Source organism: Garra rufa, chromosome 15, assembly GCF_049309525.1.
Source record: "Garra rufa chromosome 15, GarRuf1.0, whole genome shotgun sequence".
Lineage (NCBI taxonomy): Eukaryota > Metazoa > Chordata > Actinopteri > Cypriniformes > Cyprinidae > Garra > Garra rufa.
Window position 1 is genome coordinate 15,207,667 of NC_133375.1, and position 22,688 is coordinate 15,230,354.

The 22,688-nt window shown below is 36.8% G+C and overlaps 1 protein-coding gene across 1 annotated transcript in view; it reads left to right on the plus strand.

Moving 5' to 3' along the window:
• The first annotated feature begins 841 nt into the window (after positions 1-841).
• The window catches only part of LOC141287543 (protein bicaudal D homolog 2), a 37,211-nt gene continuing 15,364 nt past the window's right edge, over positions 842-22,688 (plus strand). The window contains 6 exon segments of the mRNA XM_073819706.1: positions 842-1,233; positions 12,228-12,440; positions 14,982-15,134; positions 15,249-15,404; positions 17,279-17,575; positions 21,032-21,289. Of these exon segments, the coding sequence (XP_073675807.1) occupies positions 1,030-1,233; positions 12,228-12,440; positions 14,982-15,134; positions 15,249-15,404; positions 17,279-17,575; positions 21,032-21,289 (1,281 nt within the window). The 5' untranslated portion in view covers positions 842-1,029.

Here is a 22,688-nt window from a genome sequence, read left to right on the forward strand (position 1 = left end):
CCAAAAAAATACTAAATTCACTAATCTTTTTTTTCTGGGGCTCAGAAGGATATTTCCAGCAGTGTTGCCAAGTCCGCGGAATTGGGCTACTTTTATACTGTTGCTGCGGGGTTGTTTTTCATGTCCTCGGGTTGAAGCGACGCCAATAACACAATATTAACCGCAGGAACGCATTTTTTTTTTTTTTTACCAATGGGAACCCCTTGAAAGGCGATTGGGCTACTTTTGGGCTAGTTTTGAGTAGCAGACTCCATGGCTGTTATAAATTTTACGATCCAGCAGATGGAGCCATTGTCAATACTCCGAGGCTTTGGAAGCTTTTTCCCTTTTCCCCTTCGTTTCGCTATTTCTGTAGATCGGATGGCCACAGTAATATCAACGAATCGTTTCGGTTTGGCATGTCACGTTTGAGGTGAAACGGCCTTTTGAGTTGCGTTTATGGTTATAAACGAACTTCTAGGGACGTATATATTCGATTATTGTTGTTTTTTTAAACGACAGTACATTTTACCTTAATAAACCACATTATTTAAGCTACTTTCACGTCTGTATGACAACCCTGCTTAGGTTAATAACCGTTATGATAAAAATAATAATATATCGGGCTCCACGTCACACGCAGAGAGCCGGTTCACAAGAGCTTCCGGTATCCACACTGTCAACCCGCAGTGAATCATGGGATATGAGTTTTTTGCTCCGTTTGTGACGTGACCGAAGGCGTTAAATTAAACTACATTTCCCACAACGGCCTCTGATCATTCCAAGGAAACCCCCTTCTGCCAGATCCTTCAGTAAATTACAGCCTCTTCTCCTCTCCATGTTATTGAGGGGGAGAGGAGCGGAGAGGAGGCGAGACATCCGCAGTCATGGAGCTCCATTAGGAGATATAAAGCACAAGCTCCTCTACCCCTGGACAGACTGAATCACACACCAGCCGCCCTCGAGCAGGATTATCTATCACTGAAGGCGGACAAGAGCGCGATCATGCAGCGCACCTACAGAAGAATCTGAACGCATCTGCCGTTAAAGATGTCCGCGGAGCAGCAGCGCGACTGGACGCGGGCGGAGGTGGAGCGGCTGTCCCGGGAGCTGACCGAGACCACGCAGGAGAAGATCCAGGCGGCAGAGTACGGGCTCGCGGTACTGGAGGAGAAACAGCAGCTGAAGCAGCAGTACGACGAGCTGGAGGCAGAATATGAGACCGTCCGCCAAGAGCTGGAGCAGCTGCGAGAGGTAACGTTAACCGCGTCGAAACTGCGACACCACAGCGTCACGATCATTAACGATGGGCTTGATGTGGAGAAATGCTGTCATTATGTAGAAGACATGGCGAAATCATGGCACACCATCCGTAGTTGAAATGGTGAAATGAGGCCATTGTGTAGCTGATATGACGGAATGACCTCATGTTGTATTTGAACACGGTCAAATGCTGTAATTGTGACATTAGATGTGCCCGAAAGCTTGGGGGAAAATTTGCCTTTGTGGAAAGTAGCTTACTGAGATCAGATTAGGAGTCTATGATCTTGTCCAAATCCCGTGATTCCTTCCTCCAGTCGAATTTTTCATAAATGTGTCATTTGCCTACGAGCTCCCACAATTCTGTGCGTGCGGCGGTTGTTGTAAAGAATACAATTTGTGATGGAGCAGATGACTTAGTCATAATTTCCTAATTTGATTCAGCTTCTAGTAGTACGTTTTGTAATAATTAAGTATTCAATTGGTTGTGACTGAAGCTAATGAATTGCTTAGACATGACGTTAGGGCCTATTGGAACCAGTCAGTTTCATGTTTAAAATGCTGTCTGTGTTTTATTTCCTGACAGGGAAGCAGCCATTGTGTAGTTAAAGTATGGTGAAATGACATGGTCATTTAGTCCGTACAGTGAAAATATCTTAATATTGTGTAGTTGTTATTCTCTGTCATTTCATTATTATTTCACATAGCTCGTCTGTGGTTTAATTTCTGTATTGTAACTCTTCCAGCTCACGAGGGATGGTAAAACGTGACAGGCCTGGTTTTGAATTTTTGCGGGAGTATGTGTCCCCGCCTAAACGGCCAAGCGAATTACAGCCTAAAGAGGAATGACGAGAATGCAGATGACTTCCTCCGGGCCGAGCTGCAGATAAACACGCCACTGTCTCTCATCAAACTGAGTTTCCACAGTGCCTGAGAATGACGGCACAGAATGAGCGATAGGACGCTGTAGGAATTTGTTTAAATGGGGAAGTGCTGTGGATCAATCAGCAACAAAAAACCTTTAAGAGTTAGGAAGTTTTGCTTGAGTGTTATGAATGTATGTTAAGCTTAAAGTCTTTGTTGTGACTGGCTGCAGATCTGTTATCGCTGATCTGTGGCATGCCCTGGCAATGATCCGAATCAGAACTAGTTGATTCTAGTCGGAACTTTCCTGAAATTCCTCGTTGGAGCTTAAATGATTACTCCACCTCCAAAATAACAATTTCCTGATAACTTACTCACCCCTCATGTCTGTCTGTCTTCAGTCACAAAGAAATTAAGTTTTTGGAGGAAAACATTCCAGGATTTTTTTCCATATAGTGGACTTCTATGGTGCTCAATGGTTTGAAGGTTAAAAATGCATTTTTACTGCATCCTCAAAGTGCTCTATACGACCCCAAACGAAGGTCTAATCTAGCGACATGATCAGTTATTTTCTAACAAAATGGTTATATACTTGTATTAAAAAAAATGTATATACTTTTCAACCTCAAATGCTCGTCTTGTCTAGCTCTGCGTGAACTCTGTGTATTTCAGTTCAAGACAGTTACTTAGGGTATGTCAAAAAACTCCCATCTCATTTTCTTCTCCAACTTTAAAATTGTCCTACATCACTTCAGAGAAGTACCGACCCAGTGTTTACTAAGTGAACGTGTGAGGGAGGGTCAAACGCCCATGTAGGGTGATTTTGAAGTTGGAGGAGAAAATGAGATGGGAGTTTTTTGACATACCCTAACTTGAACTAGAATACACGGAGTACAAAAACGCATCACACAGCTAGACAAGATGAGCATTTGTGGTTCAAAAGTGTATAAATATTTAGTTTTATTTATTTTTGTACAAAAACTGATTTTTTTTTTTTCGCCCAGATAAGACCCTTATTCCTCGGCTGGGATCGTTTAGAGCCCTTTGAAGCTGCACTGAAACTGCATTTTTAACCTTCAATCCGTTGAGCACCATAGAAGTCCCTTGGCTAGAGAAAAATCCTGGAAAGTTTTCCTCCAAAAACGTAATTTCTTTGCGACTGAAGAAAGAAAGACATGAATATCTTGGATGACATAGGGATGAGTAAATTATCATTAGGAACATTTTATTCTGGAAGTTTAGTAATCCTTTAAGTAGTTTCCACATTTAGATCCTTTTTGACAATTTTGGAGGTTACACTTTCTGCCTCTATTTACCAGGTCCTTCTGTTGATTGATAACGGTCAGTATGACCTACATTGCTGTGAGGATTGCTCAAGTAGCTTAACTGAACAAGCAAGGTTATTGGTCGGATGCAGAAGCTCTGTTGAGCCTTAATAGGGGCTTTCACACACACAGCCTTTTCAGGAAAATGGTCTCCATTTTACAGTTTAGTGATTATTTGTGACCCCAGACCACAAAACCAGTCATAAGTAAATTTTTTGAAATTGAGATTTATACATCTAAATTGAGATTTTATCATCTAAAATCTGAATAAATAATCTTTATATTGATGTATGGTTTGTTAGGATAAGACAATATTTGTCCGAGATACAAGTATTTGAAAATCTGGAATCTGGAAGTTCTTAGCAATGCATATTACTAATCAAAAATTACATTTTGATATATTTACAGTAGGAAATTTACAAAATATCTTGATGGAACATGATCTTTACTTATTATCCTGATGATTTTTGGCATAAAAGAAAAATAGATAATTTTAACCCAAACAATGTTTTTTTTGCCTATTGCTACAAATATACCTGTGCTACTGGTTTTGTGGTCCAGGGTCACATCTGTGAAGAATCAAAAATCAGCTCTGGTAGTTTGATGGCGTGAGAAGAACATTATCTGTTAGTTACCATTTTGATGTTTGGTTGAAAAAATAAATACATAAGATGTATTCACTTCTTACATGAGCGTCACAAAGTGCTTCACAACACTCTTACAAAACACCTCACAATGTGCTTGTGTTCATGTCAAACGTAAACACAATTTATTTGTGAACATGTAAATGCTGCCCAGAAGTGAAGATTTATTAGTTGAAAAATGTGAAAATATTTAGTATTAGGTATGTTTTTATTTTTTCTTGTTCAGAACACATTGATTCATCTGTGCTTTTTGGGACATCAACATTTGGGCGCCTCGTCTGTAAAACACCAGCGTAACTTAGCAGTGAAATGACTTGATTAGCCTGTTAAAGTTTAACAGCTGACCTGAAGCAGGGTCACGAGTATCCAATCCAATGTTGTTTTTCAAATGCACATGATGAAAATCAACAGAAACAGGTTAGTGGGCCGATTAGTGGGGCTTTGGATGCTGGCAGTAGTGCCCTTGGCAAGCCAACTATCCCGCGCTATCACAGAACAGGACTGCGGCAAGTTAGGAGCCCTCTCCTCAAGCTCTTTCAAACAGTGTGTCTTTGTTTGAGGGTGCAGTCAAAAAATAAATCCACTAAATTAGTCATTGAGTTGAATAACTCAGGTTTGGTCCTGTCGCTAACAGGTGTCCCACATAGCGAACTGGTTATCCGTCGGCGTGGGAGGTTTATAGACCGTTTGTTTTGGAGCTAACAGCTGTTCAAGCACGAGTTGATATTCTGAGTAACGCTGCACAGTGCCAGCTTTAGAGAATGTTTGTGCATCCATACCAGTCTTTTGAACTTTATTAGCTCTACAGCTCACCGTTTGTCACTAAAGGCCTGAAATACTTTAAGCGAATTTGAAGGATTAAAAATGTCTCCACGATCTGCTTTTGGATAAATATTGTGCTTTTTTTTTTTTATCAGCTGCAGTTCTGGCGCCTCCGTGTCAATATACTGTACAATGCGACATACATTCACAACAGTGTTGACTCAGCAGTAGAGACTCACAGGACACCGCACTTATTCACAATCACAAAAGTACATTATTTGTTTTGAAGTCTTGCTGGTTATACATTATATGCGTGCTGCTCTGACGCACTTTTCTAGTGCGCATACACCTGAAGCATGTGCACACTAAAAACCTGTCAAATAGCGCCTAATTACTGAGCTAAGTTACAGTGCATTGCAAAAGTATTCATACCCCTTCATTTTTTTTCATGTTTTGTTGCAGCATTATGTTAAACTGCTTTAAATTAGTTTTCCCCCACATCAATTTACACTCCATACACCATAATAATGACAAACAAAAACCAGATTTGCAAATGTTACAAATTTATTAAAAATAAAACACTGAAATAAGTACATTGCATAAGTATTCATACCCTTGTACATAGTTGAAGCACCTTTACAGCCTCAAGTCTTTTTGGGTATGATGTGACAAGCTTTGCACATCTGCATTTGGCACCCAGATAGCACACGTACGTCTGCAAGATGTCTGTTAAAGATCTCTTGATCTGGAAAGCATCTGCTGTGTACAAACATCTGGCAGACATCAGTTTTACATAAATTCTGATTCAAGAACATCTTAAAGACATCTAATAAGACGTCTATTTGACATCTGATGGGAAATGTCTAATAGATGTATTGCAGATGAGCAAACTACGTCTTGCAGATGTCTTGCAGTTATAAATGCAGACGTCAAATAGACATCTCTTACATGTACGTGTGCTATCAGGGCAATTATCTGCCATTCTTTGCCTCACCTTTTCTCCTCTCCAGCTCTGTCAGCTTGGATGGGGGCTCTCAGACATTTTCTAGAGTCCTAGTTGTTCCAGTCGTCTTCCATTATGGAGAATGCTTCTGTCAACCTTCAATGCAGCAGATTTGTTTCTGAACTCTTCTCTAGATCATCGCCTTAACGCAAGTCTGTCACTGAGCTCTACAGGCAGTTATCTTGACCTCAGGACTTGGTTTTTGCTCTGATATGCATTTTCAGCTGTTAGACCTTTTCTGAGAGGTGTGTGCCTTTCTAAATCAGACTCATTCAAATGAATTTGCCACAGTTTAACTCCACTCGAAGTGTAGTAACATCTAGAAGCAATATGAATGCTCCTGAGCTAAATTTCGAGTGTCCCAGAAAAGGGTATGAATACTTATGCAACGTGATCTTTTCAGTTTTTTATTTTTTATAAATTTGCACATGTTAAAAACCTATTTTTTGTTTTGCCATTATGGAGTAGGGAGTGTAGATTGATGTGGGGAAAAAAGTAATTTAAAGTAGTTTAACATAAGGCAGCAACATAACAAAATGTGAAAAAATGAAGGGGTATGAATTTCGCAAGGCACTGTATTAGGGCTGTGCAATATGGACAAAATAATCATATTCGATTTTTTTGAAGGAATATTGGGATTGCGATTTTATTTGCGATTTTTTTTTTTTTTTTTTTTCAAACAAGCTACATACATACATTCTAAATGTATTCAGTGCACAAGAAGTGCATAACAAATCATTTCACCATGAAATAACATAGTATTAAGTTTAATAAACAAAACTGTAGTAAAATTGTCTTTAAAACAGACAACATAAAATAAATTAGCTTTTTTACTTTTTTTCCCGGTACTTTAGCCTACTTTGTGCAATACGAAAAAACATTCATTTCAGTGGAAAAATAAGTCCAAAACTCTCTATTTTAACATTTTGAGGGCTCTACAATCTTCTGCTTTTTTTAATTCTTATGTGTTTTAATTTTTCTGATAATCAAAAAGCATAAACATTTATTTATTTTTAATCAAATGAAAAATAAACCCTTTTAATTTTTGGCAAACAAACAGAAATTTACTGTTAAAATCAATATGTGGAAGAACAATTATATTCAGTTTAAATAATAATTAAGTGGTTAATCTTGTTGTAATATTTTTTTAACATATATATTGTTTTATGTAAATTATTTAAATAGGAATATATAAACACCTACATCATACTGTACAAAAGTAATACAAGACTAATATTGTTCTGTTTCTTGTTAAACCGTACTTTTATTTTGACAGGTTGCCGTGAAGTTTCTGTGTGTACAGTATGATATGATGCTTTCTCAAATGAAATGGTAAAAGTGAAACTCACAGCAGCTTTGGCGATTGAGTTTATCTGTTCATGTGAGATGCAAATGCCAAAAATTAGCGGGAGCGTCACGTGTGCTTCAGTCTGCATGTAGAAAAGAAATAAAAGCGCGTCTCCACCATTCATACATACAGAAGCAAACGGAACATGCAGGATTCATATTAAAACGGTCTTTTTGCATTTCAGTTTTCACAGACACTAGTCCATATCGCGATTTGAATTAAGTGACAGACCAACTTTTGATTTATTAATCCAAAAATCGACGAATTCCGTGGCATTCCACGCTATAGTAGATTAGGTTTTTATGAATGGAGTCCGCGATCCAGTCCGTGTTTTCTTGGAGGAGACGTTGTAATCACGCGACCATGAAAAGACAGAAATGACATGCCTTCGTGTAAATAAGATAAAGAACATAAGGCAATTTAGTATGTTTAATAAAAGAACTATGTATATACCTGTTCTATAGGAAAGATAACCTTAAATGACTTCTATTGTGATGTGGCGCTATATCGAAAATAAAATGAACTTGACGTTCAAGGGGGGCGGGGGTGCTGTTGGGGGGATAGATAAAATCGCAGCCTTATGCGGTTTAGAAATCGCATGTGCTTAAATCGCGATTTTTTTGCGATTGCGATTAATTGCACACCCCTACACTGTATGTATTGTGTCTGATTGTGCTAATACTGTCAAAACACACAAGGTATAAACACAATTGCTTATGTCTAAAGTAAACAATTGAGAGAAAAACGGATGCGTGCCTGTATATTAGATGCGACAGTGATATGCTGCCGATTGTCATTAAAGGGATAGTTCACCCAAAAATGATAATTCTGTGATTATTTCCTCACTTGCATGTTGTCCCGAACCTGTATTAATTTCTTTGTTGTTCTAAACACAAAATAAGATATTTTGAAGTATGTGGATAACCAAACTGGTGCCCATTGAATTTAAAAATAGAAATGATCAAATAGATAATGTTCAACAGAAAAAAGAAACTCATTTAGGTTTAAAACAACCTGAGAGTGCATAAAGGTATAAAAATAAAACACTATGATATAATTGACAGACAGATGAACTGTTATTTCAATGTTAACAAAACAACAAAACAGAAAAATCACTCATTGCTCACGAAGAACTTTAATACAGTGATTTTAATACGTACAATTGATGAATATAGTGTTTCACTTTTCATATTTGTCAATTCAATTTCTTGAATGCTGCTGTTAAATACATCTACTGTGCCTGAAAAATATAGCACTGTTTGTTTGATTTGTATTATGTCTGTTTGTAATGTATCTTATTTTTAATAACAAAGATAAAATAATGACAAAGATTTTTATCTTCTCTCACTTTGGCCTAAATATCTGCCATTCTTTTTTTATTTTATACTTAGTTTGGCTGTACTGCTTGCAAAATAGTAAAACCAAAATGACAAAGAATCGTGATAATATTTCTGAAAAAAAAAAGTGATATATTTTTGCCATATCGCCCACCCCTAAGGTAACAGTATATACTGTGATATGTTTATTTTTGATGGAAATTCTAAGATAAAGTAGTTTATATTTTAAGTATCCACATGGAAATATCTGTTTTTGGAATGCTTTACAAATTTATTTGATTAGTTTTGAACTAGTTTCATCTGTTTGTCCACAAAAAATAAAGACTCCAAACAACAGTGAAAGTAAAAACAAATTGTTGTGAAGCTCTGAAAATGTCGGATGAGCTAAACTTGAAATTGTTGTAAAATAATTGACGTACGCACACCTTATGGATGGCATTAGTTGAATACTATAATGCCATAAACTCCATTTAAACACCACATTCTGTCTAACATCTCCTTTCATAAAAACATCTTTGTTTTTAGGGATTTTCTTCAGCTATTCCTCATTGTTTCTTGAGATAAAGAAGTCTTGCTCACTGAGAGCTGCACAAACACCTCCTGCAGTGTGAATGTTGTAGCAGAATCTTTACTAACTAGTTGACACATGTCTACCATCACATGGTAAATATCATTAAACCACCCAGCCCTAACCTGGGGTGAACTTTAGGTTGGGTGATAACGGCAAAAATATCATTTATTTTCTTTGTTCAGGCAGGATCATGGTTTACAATCTCATCATGATTCTTTCTCATGTTGGTTTTTAAAACCGTTTTAGAAGTTACTGAGCAGGGCAAATTAATTTCTAGCCCTACAAGGCAACAAAACAAAATTTAACTTTATTTCATTATTTTATCTTTGTTACTAAAAATAAGAACAAAGATGCCGAATACCAACAATAGGCCAAATACAATAAAAGAATGCAATAAACTGCTTTAATATTTTTTTTCAGGCACAGCTAGTCTGTTTAACAGTAGCATTCAAGTAAGAAATTGAATCAAATGTAAAAATAACACTGCATAAATTAGACGTACTTTGATTCTTATTAAAGCTACAACTAATTTTAACATTATTTTTTCTTCAGACATTGTTCTTTAAATAAAATAAGTATTAGCTGTATACAAAGTGACCACTGTAACATTCAACAATCTGGACATGGAGCCTCATTGAGATCCCCATATCATTGGGACTGAATGATGAAAGACCTTAAAAAGTAATATTCCAAAAGAAAAGTTTATTAACAACTAGAATTTAAAATCATATTGTGATTTGTTAATACTGCTTCAGTTATAGGATCGCTTTTATTCATAAAAGAGTATTTATGACACTCAGACTGGTATGTTCAATGCTGTTGTCTTGACAGAAAGAAAATAGATACATCACTAGTTTTACCATTATTTGTTCTTCAGACATTCCTCTTTAAAATAAAATAAGTATTGTATTTTTTTTTTTTTTTTTTTACTTTTTTTTTTTTTTGTTAATGACCACTGAAAATGTGTCAATTTTACCTATTTACTCGTGGAGCCATATTGAAGTTCCAATATCTCTGGAACCGAATCTCAAAGGGCATTACAAATAAAGATACCAAAAAGAAAGTTTATTAAGACCCAATATCTAAAAGGGCATTAAGATGCCTTTAATATTTCTCGAGTTACAGACATGCAAACTTTGGGGAAAACTTAAAGTGCGGTTTCCCCATTTTTGAATGGTCACCATTGGCACATAATGCAACAAAGATTGCTAAAGTCAGCAGATTTTACTAACAGACTTACTAGTCTCTAGTAAAATTAAGATAATGATGCTGCCATCTTTCTGAAGTCATTTACCTCCCTGTAACTTGACTGAATCTAAGGTTGAAATGTAGTGGGTTACTCAGTAAATATTCATCAATGACATTTAATATTTTGGCTCTCATCACTATACTTGTCTATTTTCCTCCAAAATAAATATTAGCAAAATCAAAAATTTGAGCCGAGGACCTCTGGTTGTGTTGAGACGGAATGACCCATTTACCATTTTTCCCTCTTCCACTTAAGACAACCAACTATGTGACCTTGTGTGTTTCTAACAATTTAAGCACAATAAAGCATGCATGCTTATGCCAAACACACTGTGTGACTGCCAGCTTTCTGTGTGCATGCGTCCAGAAAACCACACGCTAGAATAGTGTGCGAGTAAAATCCTTTGTCACTTTCATGATGATGAAGAACTGAAATGTGACACGAGGCCATATTCCACCTGAACAATACATAACATTTCAGGACTGTACATCTGTACATAACCAGACAGACCAGGAGATATAAATAAAAGATCAACATATCTAACTAGTGAAGAAGGCAGTGGACTGATTTGAGCAAAGATGGCCTGTCAGTCATATCAACAATTCGGGCAAAAGTTTAAAGAACGTAAAAATGAACCAGATACTAACTCTTCTAAACTATACTGTACTTACATGGGGTAGCCTAAAGTAATTACTTAAATTCAGCATTGTTAAAAACAGAGTTGCTTGACATGGCCTGACTCACAGGAAACAGGAAATTCTCTCTCCCTAAGGAAGCACTGCCGCCTCCTCCGGCCGGCTCTGAAGAATGGTGATGGGAACACTGAACTGCGTCCTGTTTTAAAAGGGCAGCTGTTCTCTAAAGCAGTATTCTGACACATCACATGTATGCGATTAGAAACAACCGACATGGGTTTCCACCCTAGAATTTCGTATTCCAATGTATTAACAATAAACATAAAAAAACAATTTTTGATCTCAAAATAAAGCACTTTAAAAACAAATATTGCCACATTATTGTCTCAAGAAGGTGTAATTGTTCAAATGACATAGTTTCATTTTAAAATATAAAGAAATTGTAACCCTAAAGTGTTTTTCAAGAGTAATATTTCTGTGAAGAATAGGGTCATTTTCATAGAGTGGCCCAGTTATATCATTGCCTTGGGTGCAGTTTAAATGTTTCTGTGTTTTAGTAAAAACCTAATTTTGTTGCATCACTAGTCCGGTCATCTTTATTTAAATTGTGCTTACAATAGGTATTGTTTCAAAGAAGCTTCAGCAAAATAAACAGAAAAAAATACCAATTGTTGATGCAAACTTTATATTTTGTCTGAAATCCTAGTTCTGCAATAATGCAGCTCTCATTGGTGTCATGATTTAGCTCAGATCAGTTAAGTGTTGATTCAGGTCTGTATATTATATTATAGATGAACATTACGGTTGATACCAAACGACTCTACACACTGTCCATCATTAATACAGTGAATATCTATACATTGCATCGTGTGGTATGAATTTGAATAGAGTATAGGACTTTATAAACAGTAGAATATAAATTGACCCTCCATATATGGAATGTTATTTATGCTAATTTTATAATTGACTGATGAACTGATTTGAGCTGAATAATGGCACTATTGTCTTTTTTAGGACTGCTTTTCAGCCGAATTTTGATTTGGCTCATATTTGAAGTTTGCATCAATGATTCAGCTATTTTTTTTTCTGTGTATTAATGAGAAGCTGCTTTGATACAGTCTATATTGTATAAAGCACTATAGAAATAAGGGTGACTTGACCGTTGTCAATGTTGCACACTTCTGGATGCATAGTTTGCATGGTGCACTACTGGTTTCCTCTAACCTTTGGATCCTCTTTCCGTTACGCAGGCGTTCGGACAGGCCCACTCCAACCACAGGAAGGTGGCGGCTGACGGCGAGAGCCGCGAGGAGTCGCTCATCCAGGAGTCGGCATGTAAGGAGGCGTATTACGAGCAGCGCGTGCAAGAGCTGCAGGCAGAGCTGCGACAAGCACGTAACATCCTGACCAACGTCCAGTCAGAGAACGAACGGCTCGCCACCATCACTCAGGAACTCGGAGAGGTCAGTCAGAACACTTGAGCATTGTGCTTGTGTTGGGATCGTTAGGACGCTCACATGCTGATGAGTGCATTAAAGTGATGGGACGCTTTAGTAGCGGCTGTAGCACCAATTTATCTTGCACGTATTTATATAGTGTATGAATTAACAGAATATTGATGAATCAAGGGAAGATGTGGGAAATGTTTGTCCTTGCCTATTAAAAGCATTCTATAAACAATGTAAACTTTATAAACCCTGGGGTAGGGCTGGGCGATATAGCCTAAAAATAAAATCCCCGATTTTTTCACAAAAAATCCGATTTACGATTTAAATCGATTTTTTCCCCCCTACTTCTTTTAGCATGTAAAGAAACCCCAGCTTTTCCACAATATATATGGGCTCCATATATTTTGCAATATACATTGCAACTGCATCAGTGATCGCTTTCCACCAGGCCCCATTCTTATCATACCAGACACAGTAAATGTTTGTAAGACAAATAAATATGAGATGGGAGGAAATATATATATATTGCCATGCTTTTCTCTTGCACTTATATCGTATACAAAAATATACAATTTTGAACACAGAAATATTAAATGATTTAAAAAACTGAAACGATCTGCCAGCAGGTGGTGGTAAGACACTGATTTAATTACTGAATCATATCATTCATTTGATTCGTTTGACCGGATGGTTCATTCAAGAATAAAGCAAGTGACTCTTTATGAATGGAAAATTGAATCATTTCACTAGATTCATTTAAAAACGCACGTTCATTCATAAACGAAACACGCTGTGTTTGAGTGGAGATGCGCTGCGGCTCAGTTGTGACTTGTTTCAGACTACTTTTGACGACGAAATAGAGCAAAATCAGGCAATAATGTTATAGTCAGACAATGTAAGTCACTTAATAATAACTTCTTGTTTATTTAACTGTTGTAATAAATATCTCGTTTACAAACTCCCTTAAAAATGATTAAAAGCTGTCACTCATCTTAGTTCGCAATCTCACACAGCTCTATTATAATAAACAAAGCTACTGCCCATTCAGTCTCTTATTTGCACTCTCTCTACACTTGAGATACATTAGTCAACGTGCAAAACACATAGAAACCTTTGAAGCTCCACTCAGCGCAAACACAAATATGCTGGTCGGGTCAGTCGCACATGGTGCTCCTAAATATTTTTTCATAGTCGCACGTAGTAGTTTCTTTTTGCCCTTGAACGGCGAGTCGCACCATTGAGAAATTAGTTCTCACTCTAGAGCCCTGATCTGCAAATAATTCGCCATTGTCTTCAATCATCTCTCTACTCTGTTTATGTGGTAAGTGAAATTGTATGTACTGTAATGTAACAGGCTAACTTGCTAGCAAGCAGCTAATCATGTCCCCTTGGTGACTCGCGTTATTTTACCAGAACGCGTTGTTTTCCGTTCTGAATACATTTTTTTTTTTTTTATTAAAAAAATCGCGATACCTCGATTTAATAAAAAATTAAATCGTCTTAAAACGTAAATTCGAATTAGTCGAAAGAATCGCCCAGCCCTACCCTGGGGCTAGGACAGTGGCAGTTCTTTAAAGGTATAGTTCACCCAAAAATGAAAATTTGAAGTTGCAAGATATAGGCGACTTTGCTTCTTAAGTAGAACACAAACAAAGATTTTTTTTTTTAACTCAAACCGTTGCAGTCTTGTCAGTCATATAATGGCAGTCAATGGGACCCACGGCTTTGAGAGTCAAACAACATACACAGACAAAACCAAATTAAACCCTGCGGCTCGTGACGATACGGAGAGGTCTTAACATTATATAAAAATTGATGTAATTTTTGACCTCTGATCCACTGCAATGTTCAACTTTCCTGATTGTAATGAGTAATGTCTAATTCACCAACAAATTTGATTTGTGCTGACCAACTTTCATCATAATTTGCTCTATTTAAAAAACAACAACAACATAATGTCGTAATAACAATCTTCTGTTACAGGATTAAAAATAAATTCAAGGAAGAATATAAATCTTTATATAAATAAACTCAATGCCAAAAAAAAGGACAGATGGTGTGGCGTCAGTGAGGATTTGGGAAGAGGAAGAGATTGTGTGTTTAATGACACAGTCCTCTGGGCAGGATTAATGAGCCAAAGGTGAAATGAAATGTGTTTTTGCGTGTGGCTGAGCAGATGGGGCAAAGAGATGGAGGCGCTCGGATGGAGTGATAAACAGAAGCAAGCAGGTCAAAGGATCAAAGTGTGGTTGATTAGAACATTTAACCATTGATTCAAAAGGGTGGGGTCAGTCAGTAAGATTTTTTTATTAAAACATTGCTGCTTTTATTCAGCGGAGAATTGATGAAAAGTGACCTTTTTTCATGTTACAGAAATTTCTAGTTTAAATAAATGCTGTTCTTTCTATTCATCAGGGAATCCTGAAAAATAAAATGCTTCTCATTTTATTGTGCACCGCAGCTGTTTGCAACATTGATGATAATCTGAAATGTTTCTCGAGCAGCAAATCATTTGTGTAGGATCATGTGACGCTGAAGGCTTCTTCTGTCTTACAGAACAGTCAGATGGTGGAGCTGCAGAGATCTCGCCTGCGTGACGACATCAAGGAGTTCAAGTTCAGAGAGGCTCGTCTGCTGCAGGACTACAGCGAACTCGAGGAGGAGAACATCACCTTGCAGAAACATGTTTCTGTCCTAAAACAGGGCCAGGTAACATTCAGCCGCTGCACCATCAGCCATCCGTATTAATTATGAGTTCCATCATCGGAGCCAGAGACGTGGAGGTGTGGCGTTAGTCACAGTGTTTGTGATGTTGTCTTGTAGGTTGAGTTTGAGGGTCTGAAACATGAAATTCGTCGTCTGGAGGAAGATACCCAGTTTCTGAACAGCCAGTTGGAGGACGCCATCCGTCTAAAGGAGATCGCTGAGAGGCAGCTTGGGGAGGCGCTGGAAACCATCAAGACTGAGAGGGAGCAGAAGGCAAGAGATGAATTTCTTTTTTTTCTTTTTTATATTATTATTATTATTGACAACTAGATATTACAGGTAGTATAACCTCCACAGAACAGATTCTGTTAAAATAAATAAATACTTGAACCAACTGAATACTCAAAGATATAACTTTGCCAGTGTAGTCTACCGGACAATTGAATGAGTCTTTTTACACAATCAGTCAAAAGTTTTTATTACAGCCAAAATTTAAATGTGTGTGCTTCAACAAATGTCTATTTTTGGTTTGGCAAGATGCCTTTATTTCTTTCTTTTTCTAACATTTAAACTTAGACCACATTATTAGATTACCCTTTGACTTTATGAATACACATAAATGACAGCTTAATGTTTTTTTTTTAATTAAACATTTTTTTTGGTACATGTGTTACCTTCTTTGGCAATATTAAAGGTTTTTATGAAATATGTGACCCTGGACCACAAAACCAGTCTTAAGTCGCTGGGGTATGGTTGTAGCAATAGCCAAAAATACATTGGATGGGTCAAAATTATAGATTTTTCTTTTATGCCAAAAATTATTAGGAAATTAATTAAAGATCATGTTCCATGAAAATTTCTTGTAAAATTCCTGTAAATATATCAAAATGTAATTTTGGATTAGTAATATGCATTGTTAAGAACTTAATCTGGACAACTTTAAAGGTGATTTTCTCAGTATTTAGATTTTTTTGCACCCTCAGATTGCAGATTTTCAAATAGATGTATCTCGGCCAAATATTGTCATAACATAACAATAGAAATCAATAGAAAGCTTATTTATTGAGCTTTCATATGATGTATAAATCTCAGTTTTGTCAAATTTAACCTTATGACTGGTTTTGAGGTCCAGGATCACATTATTTCAGCACATGTTGTTACAGAAAAATAATGCAAGAAATAAGGATGGATATTATGGTTTATTTATTTAATGTGACAGGAAAAAAGTGACTGTAACAATAGTGCCAATAAAGCCAGTACAGTAACACCATTGACAGTAGAACCAGTGATATCTTGCCTAATTAGTAAATGGACCTTAATTTGAGAATGTTTAGGACTAGAAACAAGACGAAAATACTGAGTAAGATGAGCCTTTTTTGCAGTGAACATATGTGTGCACTGCAAAAAAAATATTTTCTTAGATTTTTTTGTCTTGTTTACAGACAAAATATCAACAAATTCTTAAATCAAGAAGGATTTTCTAGACAAGAAAGAAATATTGTCATGTTTTCAGAAAAAAAACTAGTCAAAATTAAGTGCGTTATTGCTTGAAACAAGCAAAATCTGCCAATGGGGTAAAAAAAAAAAACATGTTTTCTGTTTGAAATAAGATTTTTTTTTTCTTACCCCACTGGCAGATTATTTAGCTTGTTCTAAGCAAAACCTCGCTTAATTTTGACTTGTTTTTTTTTTCTAAAAACAAAACAAAACAATTTTTACTTGACTACAAAATTCTTCTTGATTTAAAATTGTTTAGATATTTTGGCTAGAAACAAGACAAACAAAAAAGTAAGAAAAGCATTTTTTTGCAGTGTGCCATTTACTTTTCTGTGTTTGGACATTTTTGGTAAACATGAGGAAAACAGTCCTATAGATTTACATTAAAGAACTTGACTCGGATGGAAGAAACCAACAAGAACACCTCCGTAGTTGCTTAGTAACATGCTAAAACCCACTCAGAACATCCTAGAAACCAAATATCAAGTCCCACCACCCACAGCACCCAAACACCATGGGATTGAGTTTTTGCAAATTCTTCTGAAAGTGTTTGTTTCAGCTGAAATCCTGCTGTAGGCGTTTGCCACTCGGCCTGTTCCTGCCACCCCAAGGTCTGATTTAATCATATTTGTTGGTCTCTATTAATACAGGCCGCCTTACGAAAGGAGTTGTCGCAGTACATGACCATTGGAGACTCTATGTACCACAGTCCTTTGAGCATCTCCCTCGATGGGCTGAAGTTCAGCGACGACACCTCAATCGAGCCTAACAACGACGAACCCCTCCACGTCTATGAGAACGGCTTTGACAAGATCGACGACAACGACAACCGCGTCTCCACACCCAAGAAAGGAGAGCTGTTCCACCCTTCCTCCAGCCTCGTGGACAATCTGCTGAATGAACTCAACATCTCAGAGATCCAGAAGATCAAACAACAACTGCTGCAGGTAAGATGATAAGATTCAGCCTAAAAGTCAAGTTCATGCCATACCTAAAGGCAGAATTGTGGTATACTATGGCAGCTTGTTTGTAAGATACTCAAGTCAGTAAGATGCATAGTGTGTAGCTCTGTGTTTGATTGGCTGACAGCTGGGCTGCTTAAATCCTATTAGTGGAAGTTGCCTTTGGTGCCCGCCCCATCTGACACAATGAGCTGTCAGTTCAGCCATCTGTCAGGAAGTCAAAATAGAAACTCTGACCTTTAACGGGTCATCTCCAGACATATTACGGTGTCCAGCGCAGACGTCTGTGCTGTTTGCCAAAGCCATAGGATCAATATGAGAGCAGCACCTTCTAGCCATTATGGTAATCAGACCATCACTTAGCTCTTATGACCTTTGAACACTGACTGATCAATCAAGCAATCCTTTCCAGACAACGGCAGCTGAGATGACATGATATGCCTTATTTCCATATGAACATCTCAAACAAAACGGCAAAACAAAACAACATACTGTAAACAGTAGTGACGTGCATTTTTCGTTTAAAGCGTTTTTTTTTTTTATCAGTAACATGAAACCAGTTCAAAAATTTTACATTTTACACTAATTTACATTTATTGCTTTGAAGGAGAAGTTCACTTCCCTTTTTTTTTTTTTTCCAAAGTAAAGTTCACTTCCAAAACACAAATTTACAGGAAATCACCCCCTTGACATTAAAAAGATGCCTTTCTTTCTTCAAATGTAAAGACATTGTTTTTTGAGGCAAACATTTCAGGATTTCTCTCCATATAGTGGACTTCTATGGTGCCCTGAGTTTGAACTTCCAAAATGCTTTTTACATGCAGCTTCAAAGGACTCTAAACGATCCCAGCCGAGGAAGACAAGTCTTATCTGGTGAAACAAATGGTTATTTTATAAAAACAATTGACAATTTATATACTTTTAACCATTTGTCTAGCTCTGTATTCTGATTAAAGACAGTTGTGTCATGTATGTCGGGAAAAACTCCCATCTCATCTTGTCCTCCAACTTCAAAATCTTTGTGTTTACAAAGTGAATGCAAAGAAGATCAAACACCCTTTTACTAAAAAAGGTAAAACAGTGCTGTAGGGCGATTTTTGAAGCTGGGGAAGAAAATGAAATGGGAGTTTTTCGACAAACCCTAACTATTTTGAACCGGAATACACAGAGTACACACAGAGCTAGACAATATGGGCATTTGAGGTTAAAAAGTATATAATTTGATCATTTCACGAAATAAGACCCTGCTTCCTCGGCTGAGATTGTTTAGAGCCCTTTGAAGCTGCATTTAAACTGCATTTTGGAAGATCAAACCCTGGGGCACCATAGAAGTCAACTGTATGGAGTGAAATCCTGAAATGTTTTCCTCAAAAAACTGGTCTTGGATGACAAGGGGGTAAGTACTGGAAGTGAACAACTACTTTAATGTCGTATGAAAGGCTCATGCTTTGAGAATATGAAATCAGACATTTTGTTCAAATAAATTCACATCATTAATGTCACAAGTTGGCTTATTTAAGCTTAGAAACACAGAAGTTTAATGGTGAACAAACACTATTTGTTTTTGAATCATGACATTTCTGTTTTGAGTCCCAAGGTTGTTATTGTGGTCTCAGACACAAAGAAAAAAAAAGGTCAACCCAGTTCACCACCATTGGGCTTTTGTGTTACGCATGCATCATAACTGACATCAACAAAACAAACAATCAAATCGTTTACCGCAAACGACAGTAGCGAGACAAAACTTCACATTGGTGGTACAGATTCTTCCCATCCCAACAGCCACATTTTTGAGTCATGTCAGTGCAGGTTAACACAGATCACACACCACTGCTTGTTTCAGCAAGTCCTGTAATTATTGTGTAGAGCAAACATGCAAATGAAGGAACTTCTGCTTTTATTAAATTATAAATGAAAATACGGCAGATTTCCAGCCTAGAGAACAGGGTTTCTGCAGGTTTTAAAAAGTCTTAATTTGTCCTTCCACAAGGGCAGATTATCAGAGCAAAAAGTCTTAAATTCAAAGTCATGACATCAATGTTCTATATGCTCCAAAATAATGCATACCTTGTGACCCTGGACCACAAAACCAGTCTTAAATAGCACAGCTATATTCGTAGTAATTGATTTTTCTTTTATGCCAAAAATCATTAGGATAAGATCATGTTCCATGAAGATATTTTGTAAATTTCCTACTGTAAATATATCAAAACTTAATTTTTTAGTAATATGCATTGCTAAAAACTTAATTTTAATTTACGTCATATGAAAGCTCAATAAATAAGCTTTCTATTGATGTATGGTTTGTTAGGATAGGACAATATTTGACTGAGATACATCTATTTGAAATCAGAAATCTGAGGATGCAAAAAAATCAAAAAGACTGAGAAAATCACCTTTAAAGTTGTCCAAATTAGGTTCTTAACAATGCATATTACAAATCAAAAATTACATTTTGATATGTTTACAGTAGGAATTTTACAAAAAATCTCCATGGAACATGAACTTTACTTAATTTCTTAATGATTTTTGGCATAAAAGAAAAATCAAAAATTTTGACCCATGCAATGTATTTTTGGCTATTGCTACAAATATACCCCAGCGACTTAAGACTGGTTTTGTGGTCCAGGGTCACATTTATTCAGCTTTCAGATAATGTATAAATCTCAATTTTAAAAAAATTGACCCTTCTGACTGGTTTGTGGTCCAAGGTCACGTATATTTATACTTATACTTACACTGTTTTGCACTTAAGGTGCAAAATGAAGACATTTTCTGAGAAACTGAGTTTATACTTATAACAAATCAATCTGTCATTGTGGTATGAAAATTACTTTTGAGTAATTTTTGTAAGCACATTGGCAGATATTTGTTCTGGTTTTAATGATAAACTCGCTTCATTTTGATCAGTTTCTTAAAAACAGGGCTTCTTGTCTAAGGTCATTTTGCTTCTCAAGTAAATGTATCTTGAATCATTTGCACTGGAAAGCAAAACAAATCCTGAAGATTGAAGAACATCAATTTTCTGCAGGGTGATCAGGAGGTACAGCAAAGTTATTTCCGTATTCTAGTGTTTGGAAGCAAAGTTATTCAAACCCTTTAGCAATTTTTTTTGTAAATCTAATTTGAGAAGCGATGGAGATCTTTAAACCTTTAATCATTAAATTTTCTTTCCTTGGTCTTAAAAGGGTCTTACAGTCTTACCTTTATAAAACTGCAAAAGGCCCACTGATAATACTCATCCCATCCAAAGAGAGATTAGTACTGAGTACTGTGTGGAAGTCAGGATTTTTTTTAGTCAATGCTGCAACAATTTAACCTATAAAAGAAATGGACAGCGTTAGTGTCAGCTGAGTGAAGAAGAATGACTTGGAATCACACCAATTGTATGGTGGTAATGGTATCTGAACCTAACCGCATGTGTCTCTTTCTGTTTCTCAGGTGGAGCGTGAGAAGGTTACGCTGCTTTCCACCCTGCAGGACTCTCAGAAGCAGCTGGAGCAGGCTCATGGAGCGCTGTCTGAGGAGCACGAGAAGGTCAGCCGTCTTACAGAGAACCTCAACGCCGTCCGCAAACTCCAGGCCAGCAAAGAGCGTCAGTCTGCTCTGGACAACGAGAAAGACCGTGACAGCAATGAGGACAGTGAATACTACGAGGTGGACATCAACGGCCCTGAGATCCTGGAGTGCAAGTACAAGGTACAGAAATACTTTTTTTTTAAATGTGGTGTAAATAAAATCTAAATCTAAAATGGTGAACCAGTCAAACACACTATCATTCAATGCTGAAGAGGTCTAATTAACAATGGTTTCTTATTTTGAGAACACACCAGAAATAAGAGTTGTTGGCAATACTCCACGAATCTTTTGCCCTGTATAATCTCTTTACAAATATTCTTTTGTCTCTATTCTTCATTAATTGCATTTGTATAAGCTACCAGACAGGCAGATTTCGGAAAAATTGCAAAACCAGTGGAAATTGGTTTTGTTGGTTATACTGGAATGATTTGTGAGTTGCGATTTTTGAATTTCCCATGCACTTCATGTGGTCAATACTATTAGTATGTGGAGATGATGCACATGTAAAGCTTTTTAAATGAGTGATTTTTTTATTTAGCTGTTTTTAGCTATTTATTTTAGGATAATTATAACGGCTCTACAGTGCAACCATTTCAGTCGCATTTAAATGTAAAAATATTTAGGAGCAGCAATGCGACTGACTGACTGAGCTTCAAAGGTTTCTACTTGTTTTTGCAACGTTGAGTAATAAATCACAGACATATCTCACCAATTCCTTTCATAAACAAAGTGTAGAGAGAGTGTAAACAAGAGATTGATTGTGCGGTGTAGAGAGCTGAATTGATTATAATGGAAATTTGTGAGATCACGATGAACTAAAATGAGTGACAGCTTTTAATAATTTTTTTTTAATGAGTTTGTAAATGAGATATTGATTTAATACAACCGTTAAATAAACAAGAAGTAAATATTAAAGGAGAACTCCGGTGTGATATTGACCTAAAGTGTATTGAATCATGATACCGAGTGTGAACGTACCTTGCATATTTCATCTCGGTTTGTGTCCAGCTGTCCGAAATCTGGGGTCAGTTAGCCGATGCTCACAACAGCTTGTCAATGAAAGTCAATCGGGCATCGAAGGAGCCATGTAAATAAATCACTGTTTTACGCCATTTACGAGGCACAAAGTAGCTCCACACTTCATCGGTAGACTTCCAAAGGCCCTGACATTTAAAACGAGACATTGAGAACTCATAAAAAGCACCGGTAGTTTATTTACAAGTAGATTTATACAGACATCTTCAGGAAAGAGCAGTCGGCCGCCATCTTAAATGTAGTCACATCAACCTGATCGAGTGTGGAGCACCAATGAATTTATCAGGTTATCAACGTATCAGGTTGTAGTTTCCTTCGTGCTCGACACTCGACTTATCGTGACTACATTTAAGATGGCGGCCGGCGCTAAACTTCTTGCAGTTACTGTCTGTATAAATCTACTTGTAAATAAACTACCGGTGCTTTTTATGAGTTCTCAATGTCTCGTTTTAAATGTCAGGGCCTTTGGAAGTCTACCGATGAA